We start from the raw sequence: 27,189 nt of genomic DNA on the forward strand, positions 1-27,189 counted from the left end.
CTCTTCATCCTGGAGAAGAGTGACTAGTGGGGTGCCACAGGGTTCTGTCTTGGGCCCGGTCTTATTCAACATCTTTATCAACGACTTGGATGATGGACTCAAGGGCATCCTGATCAAATTTGCAGATGACACCTGTCAGCGGCTGCCTCAGGTCTCAGCTCACAGAAGACCAACGCCAAGCTCTTCTTATATACAAGGATGTTTATTGCAGTTCATTATCGGTTCCACAACCGAGGCGTGCAGCCCCTAGTCTTTAACGTCAGACATTTGAAGTCCCCTCTGAATCGGTCCCGCCTCTACACCAACTTAAGAGGCTTGTGCTAGACCACCTCTTCCTGTCCTTTCTTTTCCGCAGGGTCTTTCTGCCCCCCTGGGTTCCTTCCCTCCTGCTCTCTCCTGAAGCGGATCCCTCAGATGCCTGTTCCCCCCTCCTTCGTGCTTTGGGGCTGGGCTCCTCCTCCGGGCTTTCTCCATTTCCGCGCGCCTCCACATTTGAACTTGGCGCGCGCTCGCTACCCCTGACCTTCCTATTGACACTTACACTACTCCCTGTACTACTCTCCGCCTCTTCCGGCAGGACGTTCTCCCCCGATCTCCTTCCCCTGTCTCTTTCCTGCTCCGCTCCGTGTGTCACACTGGGAACCCCCCTCTCTTCCTTTCGTTCCTGCTGGGAAGCCGGCCCCAATCTCCCACTCCCGCTCGGGGTTTCCCTGCTGCTTCCCTGCTCCTGGCAGGTCCCCCCTGTGACCCCCCTTGTCCTGACTAGGGGCGCCCCCTCCTGAGAATCCTCCGATTCACTTGAGAGACTCATGGAAGATCTCAAGTCATTGTCATCCTCTTCCTCACTGTCCTGGGATTCTTCCTCGTCGCTCTCCGTCTCCTCCCTCACCTGTGCCTCTGTCTCTGAACCCCTGACAACACCAAACTGGGAGGGGTGGCTAACACCCCAGAGGACAGGATCACACTTCAAAATGACCTTGACAGATTAGAGAACTGGGCAAAAACAAACAAGATGAATTTTAACAGGGAGAAATGTAAAGTATTGCACTTGGGCAAAAAAAATGAGAGGCACAAATACATGATGGGGGACACCTGGCTTGAGAGCAGTACATGTGAAAAGGATCTAGGAGTCTTGGTTGACCACAAACTTGACATGAGCCAACAGTGTGACGCGGCAGCTAAAAAAGCCAATGCAATTCTGGGCTGCATCAATACGAGTATAGCATCTAGATCAAGGGAAGTAATAGTGCCACTGTATTCTGCTCTGGTCAGACCACACCTGGAGTACTGTGTCCAGTTCTGGGCACCACAGTTCAAGAAGGACACTGACAAACTGGAACGTGTCCAGAGGAGGGCAACCAAAATGGTCAAAGGCCTGGAAACGATGCCTTATGAGGAACGGCTAAGGGAGCTGGGCATGTTTAGCCTGCAGAAGAGGAGGTTAAGGGGTGATATGATAGCCATGTTCAAATATATAAAAGGATGTCACGTAGAGGAGGGAGAAAGGTTGTTTTCTGCTGCTCCAGAGAAGCGGACACGGAGCAATGGATCCAAACTACAAGAAAGAAGATTCCACCTAAACATTAGGAAGAACTTCCTGACAGTAAGAGCTGTTCGACAGTGGAATTTGCTGCCAAGGAGTGTGGTGGAGTCTCCTACTTTGGAGGTCTTTAAGCAGAGGCTTGACAACCATATGTCAGGAGTGCTCTGATGGTGTTTCCTGCTTGGCAGGGGGTTGGACTCGATGGCCCTTGTGGTCTCTTCCAACTCTATGATTCTATGTGTGCCCGCCCTGCACCCTGCCAGCTCCCAGGAGCTCCGGGAGCAGCCCTCCCCCCTCCAGGCACCTGCTACTCAGCCCCACCCACTGCCCAGCAGCAGCCAATCGCTGCCTCTCTCGGCCAGCCTTCCCCGCCCCTCCCTCCTTCTCCCAGGTATGATAACTCCGGGCTCCCCGCAGGAGTACCCAGCCTAAGCAGCCCTGAGAGGAGAGCAGAGCCCAGGAGCTGGACAGGTAAGGGGCACCTCTAGGGAGGGGGCTCCGGGGATCCTAACTCAGAGCCAGGGCTGCACCCCATCTTCAGTGATGCCCCCCCGGGGCAGCACAGAGGGGCAAGGAGGGTCAAAGCTCCAGGGAGGGCATTTGTCTGGTTTCCTTAGGGCACCTTCCCTCCTGCCAAGTCCACGATGCCCCACATGGCACGGGAGTCTGTGGTTTTCTGTCCCAGAGGGGGCTCACTCCTGAGATGCAAGCAGACGGGTTTTCTGGTTCAAAGACTTCCAGCTATTACTCGGGGCTGAGAAAAAGGCACTCTGCACGTGCTGGGGGGGGGGGGCCTTCCTGGAGATATTTATTATTTCTATAGCACTTTAGAGAGTTCCGCAAAAGCGAAGAGCCAGGCAGGCCCTCCAAAAATATCTCGTGGCCCGTTGCAAAGTGGCGACCCTGCCGTCAGAGCGGATTCTTGGCAGCCGCTCTTCGAGGCTGGAAGAGGGAGAGGCGAGGCATTGCGTGGCCGGGGGTGAGCTAGATGGCCCTTGGGGTCCCTTCCGACTCTATGATTCCCTGAGACCCTCCAGGCCTCCTCTTCCCATTACGACCCCCCCCCCCAGAACTCCGTTTCACCCGCTATCAAAGTAAAGCAAGAAAACAAGGGAGATGTTGCAATATCTGAATTCAGATAAGTTGTCTAAAAGATGAAAACAAAACCCTCCTTCTGCGCTTTACAGCAGATTGAAGTCCACAGACTTTTACCCCGGGAGATTCCGGCCGCACCGGGCGTGGGGGGTGCAGGGGGGGGGCCGGCGGCACCGGGCGCAACACCTGGGGGTTAGGGTTAGGGGGCGCAAATCCACGGGTTAGGAGGCGCAAATTACTTGCCTTGCCCCGGGTGGTGACAACCCACGCTACGCCACTGCGCAGCGGCTCAGCTGTGACCAGGCGGCGCTGCCAGGCAGTTCACATTCAGCAAAGCGGGAGAGGAGGTTTTCCAAAGCCTGGCGCTCGGCTCCGTCGGGGCGGCCCAAAGCTGAGCTTCCCTGGCCGAAGTGCTCAGCTCTGCTTCGCGGTGCCACCATGGGGAGAATTACTCCCACCGCAAGTAGCGGGGGTGGGGCTGATCCAGACTTGGGATGGCAGCATGCAAGGCAGGGAAGGGTTAAAGACTCTCTAGCCCTCCCTTTGTGGGCGCTGCTCTCCCCCCCCGCCCAAAAAACCCCATTCGTACGATAGCTACTTGTAGGGAGGTTTCCATGTCCAAACTGGATCGGAGACTTCACCCTTCATTGAAAGCAGAGTTTTCTGCTGGCTCTTGAGGACTTCGAGTGGGACAGACCCTGCCTTCCACGCGGAAAGAAGATCCCGGGTTCACTCAAGGGCAAGGGCATCTCCAACTTGGGATGAGCAAGACCCTTGCTTGATGCGGGGCAGGTTTTAATAGGTAGGAGACTATATACTAATTCGATTTATCCCTCCAGGCACCCACATTTGTGGGCTGAGTAGCGTTAACCCCCCCCCCCCCCTTAGCAGCAGAATTGAAGAAGGTTGTGGAGCCGTCTATTTAGCCGGCTAGGATGCGAGCTGGCTCTCTCTTTTCACGTACCCGACTCTACCAATTACATTTTCTGTGGTCTGAGTCTCTGCTAAGTAGCAAGAACATCCTTGCTGGACTGCCATCTCCCACACTTGAGACCCCGAGAGCTGCGGCTGCCACTCAGTGTAGCCAAGACTAAGAAGAAGAAGAAGAGTTTGGATTTGATGTCCCGCCTTTCACGCCCGTTAAGGAGTCTCTCTCTCTCTCTCTCTCTCTCTCTCTCTCTCTCTCTCTCTCTCTCTTTAATGATATTTATTAAAGTTTCAAAAAAGGTTACAAAAATAAGAAAGAGGGGAAAAAGAAAAGAAAAAATACAAAATACAGAAAAATAAAAACACTTAAAAACAAATCAATATTTCCATGTCTTGTCTTTCATTTACTTGTTTCCCTGACCTCCTCACACCTCCCTTTTTTGTATTCCAGTTCAGTTAGTTAATTCAGCAAATCCTTTCCCTCTTTGTTTTTATCCTAATCCTTTAACTTAATATATTGTAACTTTGGATTCTCACCTGTTAACAAACCATTTTTACATACTCCTTTGTAACAGTGCTGCTAAAACCACTTAACTTCATTCTGACATCATTCTAACATTCATTAATTTTACAATATTTCTGTAAATAGTCTTTAAATTTCTTCCAATCTTCTTCCACCGACTCTTCTCCCTGGTCTCGGATTCTGCCAGTCATTTCCGCCAGTTCCATGTAGTCCATCACCTTCATCTGCCATTCTTCCAGCGTGGGTAAATCTTGTGTCTTCCAGTACTTTGCGATGAGTATTCTTGCTGCTGTTGTGGCATACATAAAGTTCTATCCTTCTTTGGCACCATTTGGCCGACCATGCCCAGGAGAAAGGCCTCTGGTTTCTTCAGAAAGGTATATTTAAAGATCTTTTTCATTTCATTATAGATCATCTCCCAGAAAGCCTTAATCCTTGGGCACGTCCACCAAAGGTGAAAGAATGTACCTTCAGTTCCTTTACATTTCCAACATTTATTATCGGGCAAATGATAGATTTTTGCAAGCTTGACTGGGGTCATGTACCACCTGTATATCATTTTCATAATATTCTCTCTTAAGGCATTACATGCCGTAAACTTCATACCTGTGGTCCATAACTGTTCCCAGTCGCCATCATTATGTTATGTCCAACATCTTGTGCCCATTTAATCATAGCAGATTTCACCGTTTCATCCTGAGTATTCCATTTCAACAGCAAGTTATACATCCTTGACAAAATCTTAGTTTTGGGATCCAACAGTTCTGTTTCCAATTTTGATTTTTCCACCTGGAAGCCAATTTTCTTGTCCAAATTATATGCCTCCATTATCTGATAATAATGAAGCCAATCTCGCACTTTATTCTTTAGTTTTTCAAAACTCTGAAATTTCCATCTGTCTCCCTCTTGTTCCAAAATTTCCCAATATTTCGGCCATTTGGCCTCCATATTGAGCTTTTTCTGCGCCTTCGCTTCCATTGGTGACAACCACCTTGGGGTTTTATTTTCCAATAAGTCCTTGTATCTTATCCAGACATTAAACAATGCTTTCCTGACAATATGATTTTTAAATGCTTTATGTGCTTTGACCTTATCATACCATAAATATGCATGCCATCCAAATACATTATTAAAGCCTTCTAAATCCAAAATGTCTGTGTTTTCAAGAAGCAGCCATTCTTTCAGCCAGCAAAAAGCTGCTGATTCATAATAAAGTTTAAGGTCTGGCAGGGTAAATCCACCTCTTTCCTTTGCATCCGTTAGTATTTGAAATTTTATTCTAGGCTTCTTGCCCTGCCAGACAAATCTAGAAATATCTCTCTGCCACTTCTTGAAGCAATCCATTTTATCCAAAATTCGCAATGTTTGAAACAGAAATAACATTCTAGGCAATACATTCATTTTTATCGCAGCAATATGGCCTAGCAGTGAAAGCTTCAAATTTGACCAGATTTCTAGATCTTTTTTCACTTCAGTCCAGCATTTTTCATAATTGTCTTTAAATAAATTCCCATTTTTAGCTGTCATGTTAATCCCCAGGTATTTCACTTTCTTAACCACTGTTAAACCTGTCTCATTCTGAAACCTCTCTCTCTTAATCTCTCTTAATTTTTTCTCTAAGACCTTTGTTTTTAACTTATTTAGTTTAAATCCTGCAACCTGACCAAATTCTTGAATCAGTTCCAAAACTCTTTTGGTACTAGATTCTGGCTCCTGTAACGTCAATACTAAGTCATCTGCAAATGCTCTCAATTTGTACTGCTTAGCTCCGACTTGTATACCTTCAACCAACTAGTCCCTTCTAATCATATTCAACAGGACCTCCAGGACCGATATAAAAAGCAGTGGGGAGATTGGGCAACCTTGTCGTGTCCTTTTTTCTATCTTAAATTCCTCCGTCACCACGTTATTCACAATTAATTTAGCCTTTTGTTCTGAATAAATTGCACATACCATTTCCAAAGCCTTGACCTACCCCCATCCCCTGTAGATTCTTCTTCATAAAACTCCAAGAAATGTTGTCCAAAGCTTTCTCTGCGTCCACAAATATCAAAACTGCCTTGGTATTAATATTCACTTGTAATTTTTCAAAAATATTGATTATGTTTCTCATATTATCAGACAAGTGTCTACCCGGGAGAAAGCCTGCTTGATCTTTATGAATCTCTTCCATTAACACTTTTTTTAGTCTTTTAGCCAGAATGTCTGCAAAGATTTTATAATCCACATTAAGTAGTGATATGGGGCGGTAGTTCTTAAGCTGCGTATTTTCAGTCTCTGTTTTCGGTATAAGTGTGATGTACGCTTCCTTCCACGACTCTGGTGCCCTTTTCACATCCATTATTTCATTACAGACTTCCTTTAAAGGTTGTACTAACCATTCTCTTAAAGATCTGTAGTATCTAGAAGTCAATCCATCCGGTCCTGGAGATTTACCTAATTGCATATTCTGTATGGCACCTTCTACCTCCTGTTCAGTTATTTTATAGTTCAGCATTAATTTATTTTCTTGAGAGATTTTTTGTAATCCATTTATTTTCAAAAATCGGTGTACATCAATTTCTTTCTGTGGCCCTTGTGTATATAGTTGTTTAAAATACCTCTGGAAACAGTTTCTAATCTCAACTGGGTTCTGTATGTTCTTTCCTTCCACTTCTAAATTTATAATAGTATTTAGTTTTTGTCTTTTTTTCATTTGCCAAGCCAACAATTTCCCACATTTATTAGCCGACTCAAATGTCTTTTGTCTCTTTTGTTTAATTTTCCATTCTATCTCCTGATTCATCATTTTCATGTATTGATATATAACTTGATATAACTTTATTTCTCTCAAGATTTCTTGCGACTTTGGTTTTGCTCTCAATTTCTTTTCACTTTCCTTTATTTTCTCCAAAATTTTATCCTTCTTCTCATTTTGAATTCTCTTTTTTATTGCATTCTGTTGTTTCAAGAACCCTCTCATAACAGCTTTGCTTGCGTCCCAGATTACTCTTTTTTCAACATTAGTGTTCATATTTGTCTCGAAATAGTCTCTCAAGGTTTTTAGGGCCTTCTTAGTCACTTCTTCATCTCTAAATAAGGTGTCATTCATCCTCTATCTGAAAGAGCCAGTTGGTGTTAGTTTCATCTCCATCGTCACAGCATTATGGTCAGAGCAGGTTTTTGGGCAAATTTCCACTTTTCTTGTCTTTGGTGCCATTCCTCTAGTTACCCATATTTGGTTAATTCTTGTTGTCAGAGTTGCTCCCCGATCCTAGCTCACAGAGGATCACGCTAGCCAGCGATCATTAAGTAAAAGTCTTTATTGAGTTACAGTTCCCATTCTCAAGCTGCTGCGTGCAACTCTACGTCTTATGGTTAGATCGGCGAAGCTCCGTCTGAGTCTCCGCCCCTTGTGCACCAACTTAATATCCTAGCCCTGCTCCACCTTTTCCGCCTGACTGTTCTCCTCTGGGTCCCTCTGCCCCCCGGGGTCTCCTCCCTCCGGGACTCCTCCGACGCCGACCCCCCGGACCCTTCTGTCTCCTTGCGCCGGGCTTTAGGACCTGGCTCCCTCTCCGGGCTGCCTACTGCGTCACTTTCCTGTGCATTTGAACTTGGCGCGCGCGCCCAACCTTCCACTTTCCGTCTGACCGTTTCTTCGCTCCCTGATGGAGGTGTGGCCACTCCTGACTCGTGCCCTCCCTCCTGTTGTGAGCTGCCAGCACTTGATCCCTGGCGCCCTTCCTCTTCCCTGCTCTCTGGCGGTGACGCTGGTCCCGATCTCCAACTGCTCCCCTCTGGCTCTATCTTCCTGGGGTGTCCCCCAAGGCTCCCCCCTTGCCCTGGCCACTGGTGCTCCCTTCTGTGAATCTTCTGATTCACTGGAAAGACTCGGAGATCTCGGGTCGTCGTCATCACTCATCTTTTCTTCTGCCTCCTCCCCCTCGCTCTCTGTTTCCTCCCTTGCCCTTGCCTCTGCTCCTGAACCCCTGACATCCATCCCCCCTCGAAGCCCCCTCTTCCCCCCTCCCCTCCTTCCGGTGCGGGAGCTGGGTGCTGCTGTGTCAGGGGGACGAATGTCGGGTACAGTTCGCTTCCCGTGGCGGGCCTCCATCTGAAGTCTTCCGGTTCTTCCTCCCTGCTCTCGTCGACGACGGTCACCTCCGCTTCCATCTCTGTGCCGCCGTGCTCGAAACCCGGGTCGTCCCCGAAAACGTCCATGTCCGTCTCTCCCTCGCTTCCTTCTGGGGGCGTCGCTCGTCCTGGACCCTCCAGCCACTTTCTGCGCCACTGCTCCTCTGGTCTATCGTCCCACCAATACGAGGGTTCTGAGGCAGATCCCGAGGGTGACCCCTCCGGGGAACGTGCGTCGCGTGTCGGTTCCTCGTCCGAGTCGAACCCCCGGAACGTGCTGGCTGAAAGCGTGGGCGTGAAAAGCCAGTCGTCGAAAAAGTCCGCTGGCATGGGCCTGTGTGGGAAGAGGGCATGAAACTCTTCTTTGAGCAGAGGTTCGTCTAGAGCGTAGCCTGGCACCCAGCTGTTGGCACTGGCCGGGGTGCCCTCCTTAGCGAGAAAGTATTCTACCCCCTCTTCCCCCCATCTGGAGTCCAAAATCTCCGTGACTTCGTTGAGGCGCACCTCCTGTGCCACTCCCCGTTGCCTGGTTCCCTCTCGGAGCGGACTCGGCGCCGTGCCGGGTTCCTGAAACCTGTGCGGTGCCTTGTAGGGAGTGAGCACCGATCTGTGGAACACCGGATGCATTCTGGAACCCTCCGGAAGCGCCAGCCTGAAAGCCACCGGGTTGACCTGCTCTTCGACTTGGTAGGGCCCCAGTTGCTTATGCCCTAGTTTCTTCTTGGCCAACGACCTGGCCGGCACTGCGTGGGCTGCTAACCAGACCCAGTCTCCCACATGGATCTCTTCGCCAACCCTTCTGTGTTTGTCTGCCTGCACCTTGTATGCGTGTTTGGCCAGCTCCAGGTGCCGCCGCAGCTGATCGTGAACCTCTTGCAACTCCGACGCGAACGCATCTGCTGTCTGCGGCTCCCCCTCCACCAGTCTTTCCAGTCCCGGGAAGGTTCTGGGGTGCCTCCCGTTGTTGGCGAAGAACGGCGTGAGCCCCGTGGACACGTGCTTCGTGTTGTTGTAGGCGAACTTGGCGAGAGGCAGGTAATCCACCCACGTCGCAGGCTGTTGATTCACATAACATCTCAGGTACTGCTGCATGATGGCATTGACCCGCTCCGCTTGCCCGTTGGTCTGCGGGTGTCTAGCCGACGCCAGGTTGATCTTGACGTTCAGGAAGCCCATCAGCTTCTGCCAGAAATTCGAGATGAACTGTCGCCCCCGGTCGGACAGAATAGACCGCGGCAGACCGTGAACCTTGAACACGTGGTCTATGAACAGTTTGGCGGTTTGTTCCGCCGTGGCCACCTTCGCACACGGAATGAAATGTGCCATCTTGGAGAACAAGTCCACCACCACCAGCACGGCCGTCTTGCCCCTCAAGCTGGGCAGATCCATGACAAAGTCCAGGGCCACTCTCTCCCATGGTTCGAACGGAGTTTGCAGCGGTTCCAACAGTCCGGCCGGCGGTCTGTGCACTGGTTTGGCCCTCTGGCAGGTGTCACACCTCGCCACGTAGTCCGCGACTTCCCCTCTCATTCCGGGCCACCAGAAGTCTCTGGCGACTAATTCCACCGTCTTCTCCTTGCCAAAGTGCCCGGCAGTGGGCGCGTCGTGCAGCTGCTGCAGTACCTTGGTGCGAAGTTCGTCTCCTGGCACGTAGATGGCCCCTTTACGGATGAGCAATCCATCTCTCAGCTGGAACCCGTCGGTCGCTGCCGTGCCCCTTTGCATCTCTGCCAGTTTTGCTTGCGCAAAGGAGTCATCCTGCAACGCTCGCCGCACCGCCTCCAGGTCAACTGTTGCCGCAGCGCACGCCCACACTGTTGGTGCGAAGATGTGCATGGCGGCCGCTGGTGTTGCCTCCTCCAGATACTGCGGCTTACGGGAGAGAGCATCCGCCATGATGTTGGTGTCCCCCGGGACATACTCTATTCGGAAGTCGAAGTTCGCAAAGAACTCAGCCCAACGTATCTGCCTCTGGTTCAGGAACTGCGCCGTGCGCCAGTGCTCCAGATTCTTGTGGTCCGTGCAGACCTGCACCGTGTGCTTGGCGCCGATCAGGAAGTGCTGCCACGCTTTGAACGCTGCATGAATGGCCAGCAACTCCCTGTCCCAGATGGTGTAATTCTGTTCGGACTTGCTGAGCTTCCTGGAGTAAAACGCTCCCGGCCTCCAAACCCCCTGCGGGTCTTTCTGCAGCAGGACTGCTCCCACGGCTCTGTCCGAGGCGTCTGTCTCCACCCTCATCGGCCTGCTGGGGTCGACATGAAGCAGCTGCTCTTCCGACGCGAAGAGCCGCTTGAGTGCCTGAAAGGACTGCTCCGCCTGCCCCGTCCAGATGAACTTCTTTTTCTTGGAGCTGAGCGTGTCCGTGATGGCCGCCGTCTGCATAGCAAAGCCTTTGATAAACTTGCGATAGAAGTTCGCGAAGCCGACAAACCGTTGGACCTCCTTCCAGTTGCGTGGGCTTTTCCAATCCAACACTGCTCGAACCTTGGCGCTGTCCATGGCGAGCCCCTTGTCTGACAACTTGTAGCCCAGGAAATCCACCTCCGTCACGTCGAATTGGCACTTCTCCAGCTTGGCGTAAAGCCTATGCTGCTGTAGCCTGCTCAGCACTTCCTTGACGTGTCTGTCGTGCTCCTGCTGCGATTCCGAAAAGATCAGGATGTCATCCAAGAAACAGACGCACGTTTTGTAGAGGAGCCCCGCCAACACGTGATGCATGAATGCTTGAAACACGTGGGAGCCATTTTGCAATCCAAAAGGCATAACTCTATATTCGTAGGTGCCCAGGGGCGTGAACATGGCTGTCTTCCACTCATCTCCTTCCCACATGCGAATGAGGTTATACGCCCCCCGCAGGTCTAACTTGGTGAACACGCTGCCCTTCCGTACCTTTGCGAGGAGGTCGTCGATTCGTGGCATGGGGAAGTCCGATGGCTTGGTCACACTGTTTAAGATGCGATAGTCCACTACAAGCCTTTTTTGGGGCGTGTCCCGCTTCTTAACAAAGAATACAGGACTGCCCCCCGCTGCCTTGGACTCTCGGATGAAACCGCGCTCCAAATTATGATCTATGAACTCTTTGAGTTCCTGCAGTTCGTCCTCAGACATGGAATACAGCTTCCCTTTGGGCAGCGCCGCCCCCGGCAGCAGGTCAATTTTGCAGTCATATGGTCTGTGGGGGGGTAGCTTGTCTGCCTCCTTCTCGCAGAAAACCTCCAAAAATTCTGCGTACTTGTGGGGAATCGCTTGCAGCGTGCCTAGCAGCAGCTGTGACTCCTCTTGCTCCCCTTCCTGCTGGGGCATGATGCAGTGTTCAGCACAAAAGGAAGAGCCGAAGGTCAGCTGCCTCTGGTACCAAGCCAGCGCCGGGCTGTGCTTGTCCAGCCAACTCATGCCCAATACAATAGGCGTGTCCGACAGTTGAGTGACGTTGAAGCTGATAATCTCCTTGTGATTTCCAAGCCGCAGCACCATAGGTGGCGTCTGCTTCACCACTTGCCCCCCTAGCAGCTCCCTGCCATCCACCGTGACAACCTGCAGGGGCAGCGTGGCAGGCAGCAACTGTATGGCGTGCCGGTCGACAAAGTCCTGCCCTATGAAGTCCGCATTGCTGCCTGAGTCGATGGTAATTGGCACGTCCATGGTGATTCCATTGGGCAGCTGGAGGGATGCGGTGAGCCTCACTACTGGCTTGGGCGGGAGGGGGTCCATGGGCTGTAAAATCTCTGGGGACTGCTTCACTGACACGTCTGGCTGGGCCCCAGTGCCTCTTCCTCCAGCCAGACTGCGTCGTTTCCCTGCTGTGGTTCTCCTTGCTGCGTTGCTGCAGTTACCATTGCTGAGGCTGCAGTGTGCTTGTGGAGCCTCCGGGGACACTCTTTCGCCATATGCTGTGGATCATCGCAGATATAACACTTCCTGTTCCCTCTAGGAGGCTTCGCTTTCACTGCTCCCGGTGCTAGGGCTCTGGCTGCTGACTGAGCCCTTGCACCTCCAACCTCCATAGGTTCCGCTCCTCCTCCTGGCGGAGGCGTGGATTGCGCACGCGCTGCTTCTCTGGGAAGGAAGGAGGAGCCCCTGGCTGGTTTGCGCCCTCCACGCCCTTCGTCCCTGCTCCACGGACGTTCTTCCAGCCGCACCCCCACCGCCAGCGCCCTCTGAACGATCTCCTGCGTGGTCCGGGGTCTCTCCCCCCTCGCAATTTCATCCTTAACCGAGCTGTGCAATCCCTCCCAAAACAGGTCTCTTACAGGAGCCGAATCTCTGTCCCATTCCAGGGCACTGACCAAAGCGAAAAAGCGGGCATGGTACTGCCTTACGCTGGCCCTCCCTTGCTTCAGTCCATGTATCTGCTTCCGAGCAAGATCCACGTCAATGCTTGATAAAAAGCACCCATCCATCACTTTAATAAAGGCATCCGCATTTTGGAGCGCAGGATCCTTATCTCTCCACAAATTGCGCAGCCATGCTTTAGCATCTCCATGCAAATGGGACATGACGAACCCCACTTTCTCTTGCTCATCTCTAAAGTCTTTGTTCAGCAGTTGCAGTGCACACATTACATCTGCTCTAAAGTTGGGGTACTGTTGCAGATTCCCATCGAAGTGAGAGACCAGACCGCCTGTTCGTCTCCCCAACCCAATCCCCTCTGGTTTGGGTGTCTGTTGCCCCTGCTTCGTAAGCACGTCCAACCTGACCTGGAGATCCCTGTAGGCGGCAGCTGCGTCCTCCTCTCTCTTCCTGGATGCCAGCGCCTCGGCATTCAGTCGTGTCACTGCTTCTCTGAGTTCCGCTATCTGCTGTTCAGCCGTCATGTTGTCTGCCGTTCGTGAGCTCGCTAGTAGGCACCCGCTTTCTCTCCTCTCCGTGAGGCCGTAGATGCCCACAATTTGAGAGACGGAGCTTACTGTCAGAGTTGCTCCCCGATCCTAGCTCACAGAGGATCACGCTAGCCAGCGATCATTAAGTAAAAGTCTTTATTGAGTTACAGTTCCCATTCTCAAGCTGCTGCGTGCAACTCTACGTCTTATGCTTAGATCGGCGAAGCTCCGTCTGAGTCTCCGCCCCTTGTGCACCAACTTAATATCCTAGCCCTGCTCCACCTTTTCCGCCTGACTGTTCTCCTCTGGGTCCCTCTGCCCCCCGGGGTCTCCTCCCTCCGGGACTCCTCCGACGCCGACCCCCCGGACCCTTCTGTCTCCTTGCGCCGGGCTTTAGGACCTGGCTCCCTCTCCGGGCTGCCTACTGCGCCACCTTCCTGTGCATTTGAACTTGGCGCGCGCGCCCAACCTTCCACTTTCCGTCTGACCGTTTCTTCGCTCCCTGATGGAGGTGTGGCCACTCCTGACTCGTGCCCTCCCTCCTGTTGTGAGCTGCCAGCACTTGATCCCTGGCGCCCTTCCTCTTCCCTGCTCTCTGGCGGTGACGCTGGTCCCGATCTCCAACTGCTCCCCTCTGAGTCCCCTCTGGCTCTATCTTCCTGGGGTATCCCCCTAGTCTCCCCCCTTGCCCTGGCCACTGGTGCTCCCTTCTGTGAATCTTCTGATTCACTGGAAAGACTCGGAGATCTCGGGTCGTCGTCATCACTCATCTTTTCTTCTGCCTCCTCCCCCTCGCTCTCTGTTTCCTCCCTTGCCCTTGCCTCTGCTCCTGAACCCCTGACACTTGTCCATGTCATTTTGGCTTCGGAGAAGAAGGTTCCCTCTCTAGCCAAGGGATTCTTTGTTCTCCAGATATCAACTAAGTCCAAGTTGTCTGTCATCTCAAAAAAGGTTTTCTCTAGTCTGCCATCCTTAGTGACTACCTGTCTTTGTGCCTTGTCCATATGTGTAGCTACCACTCCGTTCATATCTCCCATCAAAATCACATTATAATCCAAATAGTCCATCAAGGTCTCATGCAACTTTTTAAAGAATTTAGATTTCCCCTCATTTGGTGCGTAAACTCCTACTATTAAGAATTTCTCTCCTTGTATTTGAATTTCAATTGCCACAAATCTTCCTTGGTCATCTTTAAAGATAAATTTCGGTGATAGTCTCTCCTTTGCATAAATCACTACTCCTCTTTTTTTAACTTTATCCGATGAGATAAATTCCTGGCCCAGTCTTTTATTTATCAATACTTTTCATTGTAGCCTTATCACATGTGTTTCCTGTAGACAAATCAAGTCCAATTGTTCCTTTTTTAATAAATGAAACACACTTTTCCTTTTCTGGGGGGAGTTGAGACCATTACAATTCCAGCTTAATAGTTGCAGAGCCATGATGTAGTTACTTTACTTTTCCTCCAACTGCACCAAGTGCCTGTTCCTGCTCTGTCGGTGGTATCACCTTCTCTAGGCAGTCTTTTAATCCAAAAGGTAGTTTTGCTATGTCTAATATTCCTCTTTCTAGTGCTCTTAACTCTTCTCCAGATTCTTTCTGCAGGTCTTCTCCGTGGTCTTTCAAAAATCTTTCTTTGTCATCCACTGATCTTATTTTTATCTTTCTTCAATGGAAGCTAAAAGATAGGCCTTGGAGAAATTCCCACCTAAAGATGATTCTGTTGCTTCTCAACAGGGCAACCAAATCTCCATAACTGGACCTAAGGTCCAAAAGATATTTCGGAATGTCTTTAAATATCTCCACTTTTGACTGATGTATTTCTAAAGTCTTCTGAAAGTGCAGACTCAAGATTTTGTCTCTCTCCTCTTTTGTTCGGAGGGTGATCAAACAGTCTCTCACCCTGTTCTTCTTCCCTCCTCTTCCCAGCCTGAAAGCACTCACTATCTTAAAATCTTCCTTCTCCAAATCTGGGTTCCAAAAGTCTGCAAATTCCTGCATAAGAAAGTCAGCCAGATTGTCTTTCTCAAGTTCAGGTACGGCCCCTGATCCTCAAATTCGTTTGTTTCTCCTTCAATTCAATCATAGACAATATCGACCTGTGGTCTTCAAGTTGCTTATGTATCGGTAGTATCTTCTCTTCTAAAGAAACTGCTATTTCCTTTGCTTCTTCAGCTGTCTTTCGGGTCAAAGTAGATTCCTGTAGCAGTTTCTCAATAGTTTCTGTATTAGTATTTACCTTCTGTCCCAAATTGTTGATACTTGTAGTATTTTGATCAATTTCGATTGATGTTTCAGCTACTTGTTTACTTAGTTTTTCCAGAGATTCATTAATTTTGCCTAATGCTTGAGCTAAAACATCTTCGGATGTCATTTCTTTAGGTTTAGGTTGTACAAATGCAGCCCCTGATGATGCAGAGGGGCCAGATGCTGAAGCTCTTCGCTGCAGCCCAGCGTCTGGGCGAAAAGATCTACCAGACCTCGTTGTTTTTTCCTGAGGCAAATCTGTCTTTTCTTTTCCATCTGCCATAACACTAGTTAAAGCCCAAGGTCAGTCCCACGGCCAGAATTTGTTTTGAAGTGGAAAATTCCCCTGGCCCAGTTGTTATTGTAACAATTTCAAACTTCCTCTAGGGGGACACAGTAGCAGTCAAAAGTTGTTGCCTTAAAATAAATAACCTTTTTTTAATCCCCCAATTCACAAAATAGACAACAGTTTCAATTTCAGTTATTTTCCAGTTACTTCCAGGAGAAGCCAGCCACAAACATTGTATCTCACTTGCAGAGTTAGCTGTCAAAAAGTACTCTATTCACTAACAGCACATTTCACAGTACGGCATTCTTGTTGTCCCAGATTTTAAGCATTGGATTTTAGCTTCCTTTTCTCTCTTTTTGGAGGGAAATACGGTTCACACCTTTCCCCCCTCCTCTCCTGCAGCCAAGGTGGGGGGAGATCGCTTGTTTTGATGTTAGAATTATAGTCCTTTTCAAACGTCTTTCAAGGTTTTAGCTTACAAGTTCACTGCTTTGCTCTATTTACAAAGAACGGAAGGCAGACTTCCTGTTTATGCCTCCCCGCTTCAGTATCAAATTACGTCTTTGTTCTCCTTTATTTCCAAAATTAACCTACTCACGGATAGTTGTTTTTGTAGCCAGATTGTCACAGGAAAAAGGTATCACTCTCCGGTAACGGCTGTGCGGCTTCGCTCCACGGAAGAAGCAGTTGACTCTCAGCACCGCGCCGCTTCCCCACTTCACTCCGGACCCTGTAATTGGGCTCCTTTGCAGATTAGGTAAAGGTACCCCTGCCCGTACGGGCCAGTCTTGCCAGACTCTAGGGTTGTGCGCCCATCTCACTCAAGAGGCCGTGGGCCAGCGCTGTCCGAAGACACTTCCGGGTCACGTGGCCAGCGTGACATCGCTGCTCTGGCGAACCAGAGCCGCACACGGAAACGCCGTTTACCTTCCCACTGGTAAGCGGTCCCTATTTATCTACTTGCACCCGGAGGTGCTTTCGAACTGCTAGGTTGGCAGGCGCTGGGACCGAACGACGGGAGCACACCCTGCCGCAGGGATTCGAACCGCCGACCTTTCGATTGGCAAGCCCTAGGCGCTGAGGCTTTTAACCACAGCGCCACCTGCGTCCCTCCTTTGCAGATTAGGGGGGTGCAAAAGGTGCCTGCCGAGTCCCACGGTCACAGGCTTCACCCGCCGGTGATTTTTTCAAGGGTCCCCGCTTCGCCGTAGTGGAACAGACCCGATTCCCGTAGAACCAGTCCCTCCGGATCAGAGGGAGTCTGCCATTACCGATGGCGCCACCCCGGAAATCCCCCTTAAGGAGTCTCAAAGCGGCTCACATTCTCCTTTCCCTTCCTCCCCCACAACAAACACTCTGTGAGGTGAGTGGGGCTGAGAGACTTCACAGAAGTGTGACTGGCCAAAGGTCACCCAGCAGCTGCAGGTGGAGGAGCGAGGAATCAAACCCGGTTCCCCAGATTATGAGTCCACCTCTCTGAACCACTACACCACACTCCAGGGTCAGACTCTGGAGAAAGACGGGCCCCGGATCCTGCCCCGACCCCACTTGCTGACGCCTCCCCCCTTTCTGATGCCTCCCTCTTTCTCCCGCAGGGCGAGATGTGGTCCTCTGCTTTGGCCGTCTTCAGCCTCCTGGCCGCGGCCGCCTCCAGCCAACCCCCGCAGCGCCATGATGGGGTCTCCATCTTCTCCGACTTGACTCCGGAGGAGCTGCGGGCCGTCCGTGACTTTCTGCTGGGCCGGCCTGAGCTGGGCCTCCAGGCGGATCCAGACCCCTCCCTGGCCAAGAACAGCCTCTTCCTGGTGGAGCTCTTGACCCCGAAGAAAGGGCGCGCCTTGCAGTACCTGGAGTCCGGGGAGCGCCGCCCTCGACGCCGGGCCAGAGCTGTGGTCTTCTTCGGGGCCGAGGCGCAGCCCAACGTCACTGAGTACGTGGTGTGGCCCCTGCCCGCGCCCACCTCCTACCGGCCCTGGGGGAAGCCGGCGCCCTTTGTGGCGCGGCCGATGTCGCAGCTGGAGTTCGGGCTGCTCTCGCAGCGGTTGGCGGAGAGCTTGGCTCCGCTGCAGCAGTTCCTGCTGGATGCCTCGGGCTTCGGCTTCGGGAACTGCGGTGACCGGTGCCTGACCCTGACGGAGGTGGCCCCGCGGGGCCTGGCCTCGGGCGAGCGCCGCACCTGGCTGATTCTCCAGCGCTTCGTGGAGGGCTTCTTCCTGCACCCGGTGGGCCTGGAGGTCCTGCTCGACCACCGGGAGCTCGACCCGCGCCTCTGGCAGGTGCAGAAGCTGTGGTACAACGGGCGCTACTTCAGCAGCGCTGAGGAGCTGGCCCAGCTCCACGCCTCGGGCGCTGTGCCCGTTGTGCCTCTGCCGCCGCACCCGGATGAGAGCCTCTTCTCCACCTTCGTGCCGCGGGGGAGCTTCTCGGCGGGGCCCCCGACGGACGCACACGGCGCCAAGGTGTGCGAGCCGCAGGGCCGCCGCTACTCGGTGCAAGGCAACCTGGTGGAGTACAGCGGCTGGAGCCTGGCCTTCCGCCTGCGCACGTCCACGGGGCTGCAGCTCTTCGACGTGCGCTTCAATGGGGAGCGCGTGGCCTACGAAGTGAGCGTGCAGGAAGCTGTCGCCATCTACGGGGGGAACACGCCGGCCGCCATGCAGACCAAGTACATCGATGTGGGCTGGGGCATGGGCTCTGTGACGCACGAGCTGGCGCCCGGCGTCGACTGCCCCGAGGGGGCCACCTTCCTGGACGCCCACCACCTGTACGACGCCCCGGGACCTGTGCGCTTCCCGCGCGCCCTCTGCGTCTTCGAGCTGCCCACGGGGGTCCCTCTGCGCCGCCACTTCGACAGCAACTTCCGTGGCGGCTCCCACTTCTACGCGGGCCTTGAGGGCGCCGCGCTGGTCCTGCGCACCACCTCCACCGTCTACAACTACGACTACATCTGGGACTTCCTGCTCTACCCCAACGGGGTGCTGGAGACCAAGGTGCACGCCACGGGCTATGTGCACGCCTCCTTCTACACGCCCGAGGGGCTCCGCTACGGGAACCGCCTGCAGGAACACCTGCTGGGCAACATCCACACGCACCTGGTGCACTACAAGGTCGACCTGGACATCGCAGGTGGGGCCCTCGCTCGCTCGCTCGCAGAAAGGGGCACGGGGGGAGTCGGGGAGTCCCTAAGCCCAGTCCATCCTCAGTCGCCCCCCCTTCCCCCTTTCCAGTCACGAAACAGGCCGAGCTCCGAGGAATTGCCCCTGTTTGCAGCTGTGGCTGCTTTTATAGCATCGTAGAGGCGGAAGGGACCCCCAGGGTCATGTAGTCCGCCGCCTGCAATGCAGGAATCACAGAACCCTCGGCAGGGGGGACTCCACGCCTCCCACGAAGGAGAGCCTGCCGCCTCCCAAGGGTGTCCGTTCTGCTGTCGAGCATCCCTTGCCATCAGGGTCACGTCTGAAGAAGAGCCAGGCGCCCGCCCCCCCGTCGGGGAAAGGGAGGGGGCGGCTGTGATGTTCTCGCAAGCCGCTCTCCTCGCCCCTCGCCCAGGTCCAGAGTCTCAGGGGGCAAGAGGCGCCTCGTTCTGTCCTCAGGCAACCCCGGGAGATAACGCTGGACTCTCGAAGGCCAAGCGGGGAGGGGGCTCTGTGGCCAAGCCCCGTCCTTGACCCCCGGCAGAGGAGGCAAGGGGGGGGTCCCAGCCTCTGCCTCCAAGCGCTAGAGTGAGCTGCCCCCCCCAGTCACTCTGGAGGCTCCATCGCAAGGTCTGTAGAACAGAGCAGGGGGGTCTCCCCGCCCCCCAACTCCGCTTCTTGAATTTGTAGGGCAGCAGTTAGACAGAAATCTATTTACATTGCTTTATTTCTGTCATTCCAGCAGTACAGAAAAACGTGTCTGCACTCTTCAGACTCCAACAGTAAAGAAACTCCACCCCTGTACTTCCAGTACAGGTCAGATGACACTCTGAGCTAACATCCGGTGCTCAGTACAAAGAATAGACTGCCCCTTTTTTCCAATAGTACAGTCCCACACATCAACATCCTGTTTTGCATTCCAGACACCTGCAGCTGGCTTTTGCATTGCTGCCTTTTCCTGACATGTAGAACAGAGCAGAGGGGTCTCCCCGCCCCCCAACTCCGCTTCTTGAATTTGTAGGGCAGCAGTTACCAATTTTTTGGGGGCGGGGGGCGCCCGCTTGGTTCCATCAACTTACTCCCCGTGCCCCCTACCCTACAAAAAGCATTATATTCAGAATATTGGCCTGCACAACCATCTCAGGAAGATAAGCATAGAATCAGGGAATGATAGAGTTGGAAGGGACCCCGACGGTCATCTAGTCCAACCCCCTGCAAGGCACAACGTACTGTAATAAAATTCAAACAGGGACAATTCATTGCACATTTACGCAAACTCCGATAAAAACTGATTAGTTTATCTAATTCAACCAAATCGGTGCACTTCATTCAGCGACTGGTGGTTTGCAGCTGCAGCGCCCCCTGTCCCCTTGCGCCCCCAACCCTTCTTGTGAGAGGGGAAGCTTTTCCTCCCTCCTGGGGCTGGAGCGGCCCCCGCCGGCTCTCCTGGCCCGCTGCATGCCCCTCGGGGCTGGCCCCTTTTCCCGTGCCAGGCACCCCCCCGCACCCTCAGGGTCCCCTCCCCTGCCGCTTCTCCTGACCCCCGTCCCCCCCGCTCTCCCCCTGCAGGCCTGGAGAACAGCTTCGAGACGCTGGACGTGGCTCTGGAGAACATCTCTCTGCCCTGGGAGCCGAGTCATCTGCTGGTGCAGCCGCGCCTGGAGCCTCAGCCGCGGCTCCGCGAGCGCCAGGCCGCCTTCCCCTTCGGCCAGCCGCTGCCCCGCTACCTGCTCTTCGGCAACCCGGCGAAGCCCAACCACTGGGGCCACCGGCGCAGCTACCGGCTGCAGCTCAGCTCGCACGCCGACCGCGTCCTGCCCCGCGGCTGGCAGGAGGAGCGCGGCATCACCTGGAGCAGGTGAGCCCGGCAGGTGGGGCGGGCGGGCGGGCGGGAGGGCAGCCCCCACCCCACTTCCCAGCCGAAGGGAGCGGCGGGTCGCCCACGCCTGGAGATTCTCCGGAGTGGACGGGACGGTTTCACCCCCCCCCCCGTCGGGGTCTGGCCAGAAAGAAGGCTGGAAACTGGGGGCAGGTGGGAGACAGGAATTGCTCGCAAGGAGCCGCTGCTGGACAGCCCCGTGGGGACGGTGCTCTTTGGCGCTGGGCTCCTGCTTCAGAGAAGCATGGAAGGGACCCCGAGGGTCAACTAGTCCCTAACCCTAACCCTAACCCTAAGGAGAAGGGAGCCTCCTTGATCCGGCCCAATCGCCTTCTCAATCCAGTCTGCAGATGGTCCAGGAATCAGCGTGTTTTTAGATGAGTAGAATGTGTCCTTGCATTTAAAATGCATCTCTGGCTTATTTGTGGGGCATAGGAATTCCTTCAACCCCCCCCCCAGTATAGTCCAGCCCCCCACGAGGTCCGAGGAACAGTGGACCAGCCCTCTGCTGGAAAAGTTTGCTGACCCCTGATCCAGCGGGCAGGAGGTGTTGGGCGCCTGGGTGTGGGCTGGCCTCTCTTTGATGGGGTGGGCTCAGGGGCACCCATGCCCCGGGGACTGAGGGGTCGTGTCCCTCCGGCAGGTACCCCTTAGCAGTGACCCAGCATCACGACAACGAGGACACCAGCAGCAGCCTCTACATCCAGAACGACCCCTGGAGCCCCACGGTCAGCTTTGAGAACTTCCTCAAGAACGATGAGAGCCTGGAGAACCAGGTGAGGGCGGCCTGGGCGTGGGGGGCAGGAAGAGGAGCAGCAGGGCGGCTCACTTGGGGTTTTGGGGGGAGCACACACGGAGGGCCAGGGCAGGGCAGGCAGATTCATGCTCTAAATGGTCCTAAGCGGCCTCGGTCCAGTACACCTGAAAAGGCGTCTCCACCCCCATCGTTCTTCCCGGACGCTGAGGTCCAGCTCTGAGGGTCTTCTGACGGTTCCTTCACTGCGAGAAGCCAAGTTACAGGTGATACGGACCGAGAAAGGGGGGGTACCACCTTTCCCTTTCTCCGTTAAACAACCGAGGCGATGACCTCGAGAGTGCCCGCGGTACACCCACCCTCAGTCCCCCCACCGTTACACAAGCACCACACTTCTCCCGTAACCCCTTTCTACTCCTTCCTATCACGAGCGGAATAAGCTCGCTTATGAATATTTGCTCAACCTAACACATCAATACCTCTACCTCACCGGCCCTACGAAAGGACCCCTTTGCCGCAGCTTCTCAGGGGAAGGAACCTTCATCGGATCCAGTACATGCACCAACACTCTGGAAATCCTACCAACTGGACTGGTCACTGTCTCTAACACAAGGGACTCCCGAACTTTTCCTAACCTTACTGTTGCCTGGGCCGCTGCGGTTGGACACCCCTTGGACTGGAAGCCACAACCCACAGACACCATGCTACTGCAAACCTTTGCTTCAGGCCGAATGGAATCTTACCTCAGCGGCCTATTCTGGGTGTGTGGGCACCGCGCTTATACATGGGTGAGCCCACACATGTCCGGATCCTGCTTCATTGGCTACATCGTTCCCGGAATTAGAATATTACCACACCTACCCCCTGGAAGACAACGGAACAAAAGGGAACAAAGGGAGCTGTCAGACCTGTCAGACGTTGCTGCGAATGGAGAGACCGTAGGCCGAGCACTCTTCCCCGCCTACGGTGCCGGTTCGAACCACGTGGATATTCTCCGACTCACCGACATCCTCCTTAAGTTCATGCAGGAGGCGACTCAGATCACAGACTCTCTCATGTCCGAACTATCCGAGGTAAGACAGTTGAGCCTACAGACGAGGATTGCGACCGATTTCCTCTTGTCCAGTCAAGGAGGCACCTGTGCCTTAATAGGTACAGAATGCTGCACATATGTGACCGACCAGACTTTGAACATAACCGGACATTTAAACAACATTCACGAGTTAGCGGGGAGGCTACACAATATCCAACACGAGGGGCTATCCGATCTGGACTTGTGGGGATGGTTACCCAAGTTAGGATGGCTCCGACAGTTATTGAAAGTTGTACTGCTCTTAATCGTGACCGCTGTTTTTTGTGTCTCCATCTTATGTTGTACCGTGCACTGTATTAACCCCTGCTGTTCCCTCCTCCGCCATTCTGCTCCTTCTGACTCAGTCTCTCTTCGAGCCTATTCCCGTTCCCAACACACTAACTTCCCACACTACGTACAGATGAGGCATCTGGGGGAAGGGGAATATGAGATCACTGAAATCTAGCGCTTCTATGGTGCGGAGAAAGGATTTGCAAGTTCCTTCGGAACTTTAATGCAAATCTATCTCCGAATGGGGGACTGATACGGACCGCGAAAGGGGGGGTACCCCCTTTCCCTTTCTCCGTTAAACAACCGAGGCGATGACCTCGAGAGTGCCCGCGGTACACCCACCCTCAGTCCCCCCACCATTACACAAGCACCACACTTCTCCCGTAACCCCTTTCTACTCCTTCCTATCACGAGCGGAATAAGCTCGCTTATGAATATTTGCTTCTATCTTTCCCTATACCTGTTTACGCTCTATACTTAGAATGAATAGACCGGGTGTCCCTGTTTCTCCGTCTATTCCTATGCCGGCGTTTTAGCCAATCACAGCCATGCATTTATCTTGCAGAGGCGAGCTCAGGGAGCTCTTGCACGCCTCATTTAACCTCCTGACGAGCTGCTGACGGCCCCCCACGGCGAGAACAATAGAACCGAAACTCCTGACCTCGTAAAACTGTCAAACCCTTGTTACAATGTATCCATTTCTGCAAGAATGGATACATTCTGCTTCCGCTTTTGATCTAAGCTACGGAACAGGCTGAAAGTCATCGGAACCTTTCAAAATTCATATAAAATCAACCACAGCTCCAATTTTCTTGCTCTTGGTGTCATTCGACTCGGTTTCCCCAGGACTCCATGATGCTGCCCGGACCCCATAATCCCCGAGACGGCAAGTCACGTACACAGGAACTCTTTAATCCCGTCAGATCGTTCTGCCCAGCCCTTCCTCCGGGCAATACCAGGTGGCAGACGGTGCATATCAGTAACCCATTGTCCCACCGCCACCGGTACTCCAGAAATGTATATTTGTGTATGACCCTCGCTCTGCATATTCCACCCCTCCCTTCCCTCAAATGTAAATTAGTGTAACCCCACCTTTCTCTGAGATATTCATGACGTGTGTAATGTATTCATGATGTAATCCATGAAACCCAACCTTCCCATAATGTATTCATGACGTTTTGCGCACTGCGTTATGGGACTTGGAGGGAACTTTTAAAAGTTTATGTCGCCCCATTCTCGGGGTTCAATTCCACTTTGAACCTGTTGCGCAATAAACTTGGATCTTCGCATTTTGCTCCTGCGTCCGGCTGAGCTTCCTTTTCTTCCGCTAGAATCCACGGACTTGGTCCGATTGGCTGGGTGGCAGGGTAAATACGCACCCAGATTTTCCGTAACACAGGGAACCAGGCAGAGGGCCTTCTCGGTAGTGGCGCCCGGCCTGTGGAATGCACTCCCACCAGATGAACAACTGTCTTTTAGAAGACATCTGAAGGCAGCACTGTTCGGGGAAGCTTTTAATTTTGGATGCATTACTGTATTCTAATATTTTGTTGGAAGCCGCCCAGAGTGTCTGGGGAAGCCCAGCCAGATGGGCAGGGTATAAATAATAAATTATTATGCTTCTTATTCTCCCTCCGGCAGGACCTGGTGGCCTGGGTGACGGTGGGCTTCCTCCACATCCCCCACTCGGAGGACATCCCCAACACGTCCACGCCGGGCAACGTGGTGGGCTTCTACCTGCGACCCTTCAACTTCTTCGACGAAGACCCCTCTGTGGCCTCACTTCGCACCGTCATCGTGCGCCCCTCTGAGCCTGGGGGCAGGTCTGGGGTGGATGTCCAGCGCTGGACCCCGGCCGACCCCATGCCCTGCGTCTCCCAGGAGCCCTTCAGCTACAATGGCACCTACTGGCAGGTGTAGCCCAGCCCCAGGCAGGATTGGCCCCATCTTCTTCCTCTCCACCCCTCAAACCCCAACCCCAGACACTGACCTCTCCTCCTCTGCACTCCTGGCTTGCACCAATGCCCACCCCCCAGATCCACCCCCCCGACTACAGGCTTCCTGTGCACCTCAGACCCAGGCAGGGGGGCACCTGGGTGAAGGAGGGGGGCTGGCCCTCTAATATGAGGCAACTGATTTCCTGGGGCACAAAATCAGTTTCATATTAGGAGATTTTTTGAGGGGGGGTCATCCTCCCACACCACACCCCTGTTTGAGAGTAAAGACAGCCAGCAGGAAGGACTTCTCCAGATGAGAAGGATGCAGGAAGGGCATGTGCTGGATCAGGCCCATAAAGCCAAGCACCTTGTCCTCACAGGCCCTGACCAGATGCATCATGCCGTGGAGTTTGCTGCCACGGGACGTGGTGTAGCAGGACCCCCCCCCATCATTCAGTTTGTACAAACTTCACACACACTCACACACGACATACGCTACGCTTCTGTTATAAATTAATAGAAAATCAACCATACATCAGATTTGCACTGTTCCACTTTTATTTGACTCCATGAAGGAAGGACTACAAAATGGGGAAGGTTTGATACAGGCCAGCCATAATCCCTTGCGCATTCCAGCACATCCACAGGAGCCCTGCCCAGTTGCTATGCCAACCCTGATGGTCCTAGACAGAAGACCATCAACAACACAACGGACTGCATACACGAGTGGATTCAGCACGGACTGGAACAAAGGACAATGATCAGATCTTCCCTCTGGGGGCAGGAAACGTGAAACTCCCCTCTGTCCCCTGGAAAGTACTCATGGGGAGGGGGAAAGGGGGAACCAGCCAGGTGACAGGACACTCGGGTTACCACCACAACTCCTCCCTCAACCCCTCCTTTCTGTGATGTAGGTGTGATGTTTCTGGGGGTGGGCTTGATAAGCCCTTGCACAGCATTTTTATTTGTCCTTCCTCTCTCCTGCAAGTGAGGGGAGCACCCTGTTGCAACAGTTCAATAAAGGCCAAGCTTACAGGCTGCTGTTTTGCTCCAAGTAATCCTGGTTCGTGTCTTTGTTTTTGTCCGAGGGAGCCCTCGGATTTTCTGTTAACAGGTGGCAATACCGTGTGTGTCAGTGGCTTGAGCAAATTGCTAGAGAGGAGGAGGGGGGCAGGTGTGCCAGCAGTTATTACTCACAGGAGCAAAGTAGAACCTCCATGTGCCGAGAGGGTCTGCCACTGAGCACTGTCCTCTGAGGACACAGCAGGGAGGAGGGCCTGATGCCCATAGGCCTAGCTGGGGAGGCTCCCCAGAGCACTGGGCGCTGGACTCAAGTGAGTTTTCCTGCTCCAAATGTCCACTTAGTTATATGTAAAGGTCATAAAATAACTAGTTGACTAAGAGCATGAGAAGAGCATGTGCTGGATGAGGCCTGTGGCCCATCTGGACCTGCACCCAGTTCTCCCAGTGGCCCACCAGTTGCCCCCAACGGGAAACCAGACCCTTCATCATCTTGGTTGCCCTCCCCCGCCCACCTTCCAGCTTGTCCACATCCTTCTTCAATTCTGAGCCCAGAACTGGACACAGGATTCCAGGCATGTTCTGACCAGGGCAGAAGAGGCAGGGACGGACTATGACCTCGCTTGACCCGGACACAAGACCTCTGTTGATGCAGCAGAGAAAAGCATTCACCTTTTTTTTGGGCAAATTTGGTGAGCATCTCCTCAATTCCTTCATCCAAATCATTTATAAAGACGTTGAACAACAATGGACCCAGGACAGAACTTTCACCCCCCCCCCCAATTTGTCACTTTTTCCAGGATGGAGGGCAGAGCATTGGGCTGTTAGCCCTCCCTAGCCCCTTCCTCCACAAATTCTCTTTTAACCCTTTCCTAGCGTTCCTGCTTAAAGGTAAGGGGACCCCTGACTATTAGGTCCAGTCGTGGCCGACTCTGGGGTTGCGGCACTCATCTCGCTTTACTGGCCGAGGGAGCCGGCATACAGCTTCTGGGTCAAGTGGCCAGCAGGACTAAGCCGCTTCTGGCGAACCAGAGCAGTGCATGGAAACGCCGTTTACCTTCCCGCCGGAGTGGTACCTATTTATCTACTTGCACTTTGACGTGCTTTTGAACTGCTGAGTTGGCAGGAGCAGGGACCGAGCAACGGGAGCTCACCCCGTTGTGGGGATTCGAACCGCTGACCTTCTGATCAGCAAGTCCTAGGCTCTGTGGTTTAACCCACAGCGCCACCCGCGTCCCTTGCGTTCCTGCTTAGCATGAAACAAATCTGGTCTCAAAGGAACCACTCGGAGTTTGCATTGCATGGCTGGTCCTACCCCCCCCCCAATCCCAGTGCCATTTGCAGAACTCAAGGGCTGCCTCCTCTTTGAGGCTGCCAAATCCCAAGCCCCCCCTGCCCCCCTCCCTATGCAGGTGGATCAAACACACAGAAAGCGTGGCAGGGCAGGCATCCAACTCGAAGTTTATTGGGCATCGGTTCCTAATGCTGAGTACAGCATGCAGGTGGGCGGGGGGAGATGGGGGTGTCACGTGCATGTAG

At 53.2% G+C, this 27,189-nt stretch overlaps 1 protein-coding gene across 1 annotated transcript; it reads left to right on the forward strand.

Moving 5' to 3' along the window:
* Positions 1–1,953: 1,953 nt before the first annotated feature.
* Positions 1,954–25,548, forward strand: AOC1 (amine oxidase copper containing 1). Its single transcript, XM_082192316.1, has 5 exons — positions 1,954–2,014; positions 17,159–18,689; positions 20,267–20,555; positions 21,220–21,352; positions 24,335–25,548. Exons 2-5 carry the CDS (start codon positions 17,165–17,167, stop codon positions 24,611–24,613), a joined length of 2,226 nt encoding a protein of 741 aa, XP_082048442.1. The 5' UTR covers positions 1,954–2,014; positions 17,159–17,164; the 3' UTR covers positions 24,614–25,548.
* The last annotated feature ends 1,641 nt before the right edge of the window (positions 25,549–27,189 follow it).

Source organism: Podarcis vaucheri (assembly GCF_965113315.1).
Source record: "Podarcis vaucheri genome assembly, chromosome: 12".
Classification (NCBI taxonomy): Eukaryota; Metazoa; Chordata; class Lepidosauria; order Squamata; family Lacertidae; genus Podarcis; species Podarcis vaucheri.